At 48.5% G+C, this 9,403-nt stretch overlaps 1 protein-coding gene across 8 annotated transcripts in view; it reads left to right on the forward strand.

Moving 5' to 3' along the window:
- The window catches only part of LOC135424302 (calcium-binding protein 1), a 72,627-nt gene that overhangs the window by 48,703 nt on the left and 14,521 nt on the right, over positions 1-9,403 (forward strand). For 5 of the 8 annotated variants that reach the window (XM_064675463.1, XM_064675456.1, XM_064675457.1 and 2 more), the window contains 2 exons: positions 1,361-1,391; positions 2,068-2,211. In XM_064675463.1, the coding sequence (XP_064531533.1) occupies positions 2,142-2,211 (70 nt within the window). In that variant the 5' untranslated portion in view covers positions 1,361-1,391; positions 2,068-2,141. Of the gene's footprint in view, positions 1-1,360; positions 1,392-2,067; positions 2,212-3,473; positions 3,584-3,991; positions 4,140-5,888; positions 6,512-9,403 lie in introns of those variants that run through there. The other 3 variants (XM_064675458.1, XM_064675459.1, XM_064675464.1) reach the window with 1 other exon arrangement.

A 9,403-nucleotide genomic window follows, 5' to 3' on the forward strand; every position in this document is an offset into this window, starting at 1 on the left:
GAGTTTGAATTGTTTTATTACTTGGTGTTGATGAAAGCAGAACAAATGGGATGACATGTTTGAAAATACCAGGTCTGTGAAGGATGAAACAGCAGAGCCAGAGCACTCCAACAGTTCCATCCAGCACAGAGATGCCTCTGGGAAGGTTATGAGTGGCAATCTGGTCATTTCTCTGGCACGGCCCCCTTTGCACAGACGTAAACCAGTGTGTGTCCTAGTTTGCTCTGCACGCTGAGCAGCTGCCATTAGAGTTTCCAGGGGGGCCTGTGGTTAAATAGCAAAGGATCATCCTTCTCAAACTGATCAAAGGCACTGTCTCCAGGGACGTATGGTGAGGCTGGAGGACACCTGGAAGGCAAGGAGAAACTCCCCACGGTTGAGGGGGAAAGCTGAGAGTGAGACGACATAAGAAATTGCGTTTCTGTGTTTCCAAATCCTCAGATGTTTTGGATTTGCCTGGGAGCCATGAGAGGAATTAGAAAGGGCATTTAAACCAGAAAGCAGTGCATTTCCATGCTCATCTTTTCTTCCTGGTGCAGTGTTGGAATTTTCCTATACTCTTTTGTATCCTCCCCCTTCTTCCAAGAAATTCAAATTGGATGTTTGAAGTTGCAGTGTTTCCTGAACATGGTGAATCCTTGTCCTGTTTTGTTTGTAGATAACCTTGATGATGTATATGTTGTGTGTCTGCTTTCATGCCTGGTTTCAAAATGCTTGGATATGGAGTTGAGGCTGGGAGGAAGGGGGGAGTTCCTACCTTTTTGTGGGGACAGACTGTAGGACATGTTGCTGGGACATTGGCTGTGAGAGCTCATGGCTGTCACTGTCCTGCCAGAAGGACAGAGATCAAGCAGTGATTTGAGCAGATGATGGTATAGACCTGCTGGTTACAGAGACTGCTTCCAGCTGTTTTGATTTGGCTGTGTCAGCGGGAGCTGCAGTAGAAATACAATCAGAGCTCTAGAGGAGATCATAACTGCTGCAGGGACAGTCTTTGCTCCAGAACCTGGTGCTGGGGAACAATGTAGGAGCTTCAAGGAGGTGCCAATAGTACCCTCAGATGTGGAGGCCACACATATTGCTGCGTTGGCCTAGGTCTCTTTTGTTTTGAGGGAGCACCTGCCATCCCCCTGTCCAGCAGAACAGAGGGAGAGGGGCTTCCACAGGTTAACAACTCTCCCGTTGGGGAGGAGAACTGGGAAGCCTTCCTAGGTAGATGGTATTAAACATGTCATCACCTTCTTGTTTCTTCTCTCACTTTATGGCTTGTCCTAGAACTGTTTGTACCAACAAACAGCTATTTTGAAACTATGTTTGTGACAAACAAATGGCTTTAACATAATATGTTTTCTTTTTGCAGGATAGAGAACTGCGTCCGGAAGAAATCGAAGGTAAAATTTGTTGCTTCTTCTCTGTCCCCTTTCTCCCTACCCAGTGAAAACCTACTGCCCTTCCAGATTGGCTCCATGGGGTAAAATAATTTGGGGCAAACCAAGGGAGATGTTTACTGGAATAATTCCTGAAAACCCCAGCAAAAGAAATAATATATAAAACTAGAAGAGTGCTGACTGTAAAGGAATTTGCATCTATTGCAGCTTCTTCAGGGTGGGAGGAAAAGTAAATAATGGGATGTTGGCTATCAGGGAACTGCTGTCTCCCCCAGCTCCCACACAAACTGTTGTAGAGCATGGCATGACTGTCTGGCTCCAGGGAAGCTGTTTTACTTGCTAATCCCTACAGTGAGAGGTTTATAATACAGTATAGGTGTAAAAGTTGGACACACTTAAGAATTTCAGTTTCTTTATGAAGAACAGTTTAGCAATGAACCATTTATGACACTTATTGTCCAATCAAGCTTTTCTGTAAGGAATGGGTCAACAGTGCTGCTGACAGAAAACTTAATGTTGCTCCAGTGATTGCCTCTTTCCAGGGAGATGTGCTGGGAAAATGCAGAGTATTTTAGGGAGTCTGGCCTCATAAAGTGCTGCTGATTCTGGGGAGTTTTCTTGGAAAAGGTATTTCAAGCTGTCTCTGACAATATTGTTCTTTTTGGATCCATTCCCACAGAGTTAAGAGAAGCCTTTAAGGAGTTTGATAAAGACAAGGATGGGTTTATTAACTGCAGGGACCTGGGGAACTGCATGCGGACCATGGGCTACATGCCCACTGAGATGGAGCTAATAGAGCTCTCCCAGCAGATCAACATGAACCGTGAGTAATTCCCACCTGGCTGTACCTGCCTGTTGCTGCTGTGCCCTACATCATTGCCTCAGGCTCTCTCAGTTCCCTGCTGCCTCTTTTCATTTGGATTTCGCCCCCCCCCTCGTTCTTTTGGTTCTCATTTTCACTCCCTGTCATCTCTCCTGTTTGTTTGTGGTCCCAAGAAGCCGATCCCTTTGTTTTTGCTTATCAAAGGGACTGTGTGGACTGTGCTGTATATGGAAACAGTGAGTAGAAAGGTTGTCCTTCATGCTTGTGCTGTCAGGTATAAAACTGCCCTTGATGCAGGCAGTCAGACACCGGTGCACAGGTTCTGTGTGCTGTCATATTGAAGCTGTTGTCAGATGGTGTCAGAATGAAGGAAGAGCATGGGAAGATGGAGATGGTTTGGTCAGATGGGTGGTGGATGGCTGTTCACTCTGCAGCGGTTGTTTGTGGATCTGCTGTGTGCCTGGGGATGGGCTGTGAGTGAGCTGAGCTGGCAGTGTCAGATGGGAGCATCTGCTGCAGTCACGGAAAGATGTGACAAACGTATCCAATTCATTGTAACTGTGTTTGTGCCCCTTGTCTTTCACCGTCATTTTTGTCACCTCTCATCTGTGGCAGTGCAGGGTCTCACCCTCAGCGAGGTGGGGAAAACGATATTTAGTGCATGTTATTTCTGACACAGGAGGATGTTAAAAGGACAAGTTACTTCACAAGGGAAGGAGAACAGCTGTGACATATGCGCCCAGTCACACGCAAACGCATCTGATAACCCTGGCACACAAGTGCTTGGGAATTTGAGAGTGTTACTGACAGCTTTCAGACAGGGCACTGACGAGTAAAAGAACTAATACAATGATTAAGCAGTTGGACACACATTAGCTGCTGTAATGGAGCAGGACTCCACTGCTGCAGGGCACTGCCCAGGCCACGCAGGCACATCGTGCTGTGCCCTTGCCGTGCCCTTTGGCACAGGCGCAGCCCAGCGTTGCTGTAAGCGTTGGAACGATCAAGCCTCCAATACGTAGTGTATGATGCCACAGGGATGTGACAGTCCATGGCTGCCTAATATGGGATAGCTTGGGCTCATTCTGCCTAGCCCATAATCCAGAAAATACAGTGTAAAACTCCCTCTGCTTTTCCTTCCACTGTCCCACACCCTCTGTGCTTTGCTTCCTGGAGAGCCGAGCGCTCTCTGGGGCACGCAGAAGTGCAAAGTGAGTGCTGGGCACGGAGTTCTTACACACAATCTTCCATCTTGTCCCAAGTGGGTGGCCACGTGGATTTTGAAGATTTTGTTGAGCTGATGGGACCAAAGCTGCTGGCAGAGACTGCAGACATGATTGGTGTAAAAGAGCTCCGCGATGCCTTCAGAGAGGTGAGTGCTCCCTCCCACCTGCCCCCAGAGAGTGAGCAACAGGAGACAGGAAAGAGAGAACACCCACTGGGGAAAGGAAGAGGAGAAGGAGAGAGCAGCACAGTGGAAAGACAGAGAAAGAGCCAAGCCAGGCATGGAATAAGGGAGGAGCGGAGAAAGTCACTAAGATAAGGGAACCCTTGAGGCAAAGAAGAGGAAAGCTGGTGCAGACACAGCAGTGAGGGGTTTCTGAGGAGAAAAGACAGACTGGATCCAAAAGGCACCCAAAGGAGGAAAAGGAAAAGGGACACAGAAGGAATGAAGAAAACATAGGGCACTCAGGAGCAGGACAATACAAAATCCAAACCAGACCAAGATCCATTTCCATTAACTGCATTTCCCTCGCTGGTATTTTTCATGTACTTGCAGTTTGACACCAATGGTGATGGGGAGATCAGCACCAGTGAGCTGCGAGAAGCCATGAAGAAGCTTCTAGGGCAGCAGGTGGGCCATCGGGATATCGAGGAGATCATCCGAGACGTGGATCTGAATGGAGACGGGCGTGTTGATTTTGAAGGTGAGGAGGGATCAGCACTCACTGCCCATCTGCTCTGCTGTGAGTCAGAGTTTCAGCTCAGAGGCTGAAGCGGAAGGGAAGATATGCATGCTCGGGGCCCAGGTATCTGAAGTGTGGAGAAAAAAATCAAGCAGAATTTTTTTTTTTTCTGGCCAGCTGAATTGTTCATTTGTGCATCATCTCTTGCTGCATCTCAGTTTCAGTTGGGTCTCCATAATTCTAGGATGTTAAGAGATAGAACTTGTCACAGAGAAGCAGATTCTGGTGCACACATGCTGTGCCAGCCTTCCTTTTATGGGGCATTTTCCTTTCTGTCAAATCTATTGCAAGAGCTCTGAGGTGGCTGGATTGCTTTGGAGAATGAATTGCACCTTCCTTTTCATCTGGCTCACCTTGTTATCTCGGTTTATAGAGAATTTGTTTCTGTGCCTTTATGCCAGAAGATGGTCATGTGCCAGGTGTGCTCACTGAGTGTAGATATCTGATCTAGAGGTGTCATGTTAAATTCTAGAGATAATTCATTTCTTCTCACACTGTTCATGCCAGAAAGACTTGGGAAAATAAGAGTGGTTAGGCTACTCTCATAGCCATTAGCCATGGCAGGAGCAATATTAATAGTGCTCAGGGTTTCTGGCAAGGAAGCAGTTGATATCAGACAGCTAAGAAGATATAAGAGCTGGAAGGTGTGAGAGCATGGCAGGGTGCTTGTTTCCCTGGTGCAAATCCAGATATCCCTTTGCAAAGGGTGAAGCACAGGAAATACAGAATTAAAGTGAAATTGATGTAATTTTTTTGGTTCAGAGGCATTCCTGGGTCTCCTACATGACAAGGTGTCTCAGTCCTCAGGATTACTGAAGCCTCTGAGGGCTTTGAAAATGCTAAAAAACTGGAAGTGTCTCCCTAGAAAGTGTCTGGTAGCTGCAGTTGTTCTGATGCACTGGCTGATTACATGACAGTAGCTCTCCTTGTTTCCCACAGCTAAATTATGTTAGACAGCTAAAATACATGAAATGCTATCCCAGTATCATTTTCTCTGTGAGTTACTGCTTTAGTTGTCAAAGGAAAGCTCCATCAATGGAAAAGGAGAAGTCAAGGGGGTAATTTCCACTGCCCTCCTCTTTGCAGAGTCATTAGTTCCTCGTCAGTTCAAGTGCGGAATGAAAACACATTTATATTTGATGGCATTTACACTCAATTTGAGCAATTGTAATTGACTTCACAAGCTGCAGGGTGGTCAAGAAATAGATCCAGGCCATCCTTACAGTTAACTTGTATCTTTAAAAGAACAAGAAGTCCATCAGAGTAAACTTTCCTCTACAAAAATGCTGGTACCCACCAGAACCCTTGTGCTTTCCCACACTGGTGTCTCTGAAGTGGCAAGCTTATTAAGAATTCATACCGTGTTCCCAAGACTGTAAATCAAGGTTCCCTGAAGCTCCAGTGAAGGGAGACAACGCTTGCCATAGTGTCTCACAAAGAGTCGCTTGTGCAAACAAGACTGTACGTGGCTGGGAAGGAGTCCAAGGCAATGAATTGACCTGATAGAGGGATCTTATCACCATGTCTAGTGCAGGGATTAAAGCACATTTTGTGTGAGCTCTCAGGGCCGGTCACGGAGCGCACAGACCTGCTGGCAGTGTGGGGACTCCTGGTTTCACCCTGGCTGCCTGCTGTCTCCAGGGAATGAGAGCTGGGTTGGGGATGGTGGGTGCCTTCTGCTTCAGGGCTGTCTTGTGTTGTTGGTTGCAGAGTTTGTTCGCATGATGTCCCGTTGAAGATTATTCTCAGCCTAAAGAAGAATCAGCACCTTAGAGAGGGCAGAAGAGGACCTAGATGGAGCATCTAGCCCCGATGTTCCTACCTGAAGGTTTATCGGCTGGCTGCAATAAGAACATTGCAAGATGACCTGCTGCTCCTCCCTCATGGTGGTCCCCATGCCCCTCCACCCTTTCACACTGTGAAAGACTTGCAACTTCCTACAACTGGAACCATTCCTTGGAGATGATTGCAGGAAACTGCAGAGCCAGGACTTGCCATGATGCTTTCATGGGATATTTGCAACTTTAGACTCCTCCTCCCCAGCTTTATTCTCCCACCAGCTGCTGCAAAGCAAAACGAGGAGAAATCCTCTTGGCTTGGTGGATGAGGGCAAAGCCATTGGGACTGGTGGCAGCCTCAGGGCGTGCTCTGCACTTCTTGGTTTCCCTTGGTGAACCGTGTCCGTGTTTGCTGTCTCTGTGTGTGTGTCTATCTGTGTGGAGTTATTTATGCTTCCCCAGCTCTTATTTGCATCTCCTATGGTTATGTTTACTAAGAGTAAATTAAATACATGTCTTGCGGGGGGAAAGCGATAAATATGCACGTTGAAATGATGTGGAGCCTGGATGTCCCTGTGAGAGGTGGTGGCTGGGCTGGGGGAGAAGGGCTTGGGCACGTGCACGTGCTGGTGTCTGCACTGGAGTCTGGAGGCCAGTTCTTCCCACAGGAAGGGGAGTCACTGCTGGCCACTAAGCCTGTCTCAGGCCTCTGCCCTCTCTCCTGCTGTCTCCATGGTCAAGGGGCCCGGAGGTGCTTCACAGTGAGGGCAGTGTGGAGGGTCCCCATCCCTGCGTCCCCTCCACTGGCACGGGGGCAGGTGAGAGCCCTGGTGGTACCGTGGCAAAGGAAAATGGGAGAGAGGGCTCAGAGGGGAGCTGGGTGGGAGTGGGATAGGCAGCAATAGCCACCCCATTACACTTTCAGACTGTTTCAAACACAACTGTGAGCACGTGTACAGTGGGGCTGTGCTGCCCGTGTCTGCAGCGGTGACCACGACGGCAGCCTCCAGGCCCTACCAGCTGCTTCCGGACACATCAAGTGCTTATCCTCCTTCCCCTTTCCCCAAGATGGTCTCAACCTACCACTCCCTTCCCCTACTCTACCAGACTTATAGTTGTCCCCTTTCTCTATGCAGAGGCTCGCTCACAAGTTGCCAGCACTAATTTCTGCTTGGCTTCAAAGGGCATCATCATTGCTCTGTTTTCCTCAGTGTGACTGGGAGCTGTTTTCCTCTCTGTCTCTTTAATCCAGCTGGAAGGTTAAGGACCAATATCTTCCTGCTTCCTCCATCTCCAATCTTTCACTTCCAGGTTCTCTTCCAAAATCTTGGGGTCTACAAATCCATATCCCAAAGGAGGATTTTGTCTTCTGTCTTTCTGTTGCTGTGCCAACCAGCGTAGCTGCAGAGATGGCTGATATCCCAGTAATGGAAAAACTGTTTTCTCTTATATTTGTGTGCGTGTTTGTGTGTGTATACTTGTGTTTGCACAGCTGTGTGCACTGGGAAAAGTTTGTGTGTGTGCAGGTAAAAGCCAGGAGTGCAGATGGGCACCTGGGAGTGCAGCAGCAGAAGAGTTTGTGTGCAAGTGGGTGTATGCAAACTATGTGTGTGTATCTATGGAGCTGGTCCCATCTTAGAAATGTGTGTGTGAGCCAAGAAATTGGAAAATGGATATTTACAGATCTCTACATTTACTGGCACAGCAGCTGTATTGTGATTAGGAGGTGAGGGTGATAAATGGAACAGAGTCCAGAGTCCTGGGAAGTTATAAATGTGCTTAGGGTCACATTTATAGGGGAGGGAGAGACCTGTGCAGGCTGGTGTCTGCCAAAGGGAGTGCTGGTCCACAACTGTGCTTCACTTACAGTGGAGCCTGTAGAGGAAGGAGCTGCTTGTGCATGCAGAGCAGGAGGACAGCTGTGCTGCAGAGCTGTGCCTGCCCCTGGGGACCAGTGACAGCTCAGGGCACATGCTTTGTGCCACAGTCAGTGTGCACAAGCCCAGTGGGCAGTCAGAGGCCACAAGTGTGGTGGCTGCCTCTGCCTGCTCCTTCCCAGACTCTGCTCTGACCAGACACGTCTTTTGCCCACAGAGTCAGATGGCAGGACACAGTCTTAATTTATTTAAAATGGTAACCCCATTTCTAGAGGCTGCACTCATCCACAGTGCAGCATCACAGTGGGTGAGGATGTTCTCTGCAAACTACAGCCATTTTCATTTAGGCAGGTCCCTGCGTCTCCACCGTGGCAGAGCTGTTCTTGTTTTCCAGACACCAGTACCAGGGGAAGGGTGGCTGCAGGACACCTTTGTGTCATTGCAGAGGCAGTCCTGGAGCCACAGCTACTTCTGAGGAAAGCTGAGTCTGCCAAATCATCTGCAGCTTTGTTCTGCCAGGTCTCACCATGATACAGTGAACAGGTCAGACAGGACAGGTCTCAAAAGCCTTCATATTTTTTTTCTCCCAGCAGAAGCCCTTGCTGCCAGTATGGTTTTACTTTCACAACAAACCCCAAATAATCCCAGGGAGTTTTACTATTTTCTTGTGCAGACAGGGGCAGAGATTAAAGCTCCAATCTAAATAATCTAATTCCAGAGATAATCCTTTCACTCTCATCTCCAATTTGGTACCAGAGAGGCTTCCAGAGGGTTCCACATGGCAGGGCACAGCCAGTCCTCTCTGGGCACCTGAGCCCTGTAGCCCCATGCTGTTCAGGAGGTGGTCCAAGCAGTGGGGCTGGCTCAAGTTGACTTCTTAGATGTCTCATTAGCCATGAGGTCTGCTTCTGACACACACGTCTCTGTTGCTCCTTTTGGACATTCCAAATCCTGGTCCCATTTTACAGCAGGAAATGGCTGATACCCAAAACCTGTGCCCCACATCATTTGTGAATGATCAGGGCTGTAGGTAGACCAGGCAGGACTGATCCAAGACTGAGTCATTTTGGCATAGCTGCCAGGGGACAGGGAGAGATCAAGGGATTGAGAAGACGACCCTGAGCCTTTCACTTGTAGGTTACTGGTGTAAATCCAGCCTGCATCAAAGGGACTGACTGATGGCTCAGTGGATTAGTAACAGGATAGAGCCTTTGACATCTGGGTCACAAGCTGGCATCAAGTTGCTGGTGACTGCAAGTATCGATTCAGGGCAGCAGTGTAGGACATCATGGGCACAGGCCACACGGCATATCTGCTGTTCTCTGCCAGGGGCTGTGGCCAGCCCATGATCCAGGGCTCCTGCCCCTAGATGAGCACAGACACTGTCCCTCCTCACTGACTGCTGCTCAGTTAATCCCTCTTGCTTCATGATAGGCTGCTGATTCTTGGGAAATGATCACCCCCGATAGTTATTAGAAGATGCTCTTCCTGGACAGGCAGAGGAGGTATTGCAATGCTCCATGCCTTGCCCTCTAAAAAGGCTGAGTCCTCAGATGGAAGAGAAAGAGAG

The sequence above is a fragment of the Pseudopipra pipra genome, chromosome 18, assembly GCF_036250125.1.
Source record: "Pseudopipra pipra isolate bDixPip1 chromosome 18, bDixPip1.hap1, whole genome shotgun sequence".
Lineage (NCBI taxonomy): Eukaryota > Metazoa > Chordata > Aves > Passeriformes > Pipridae > Pseudopipra > Pseudopipra pipra.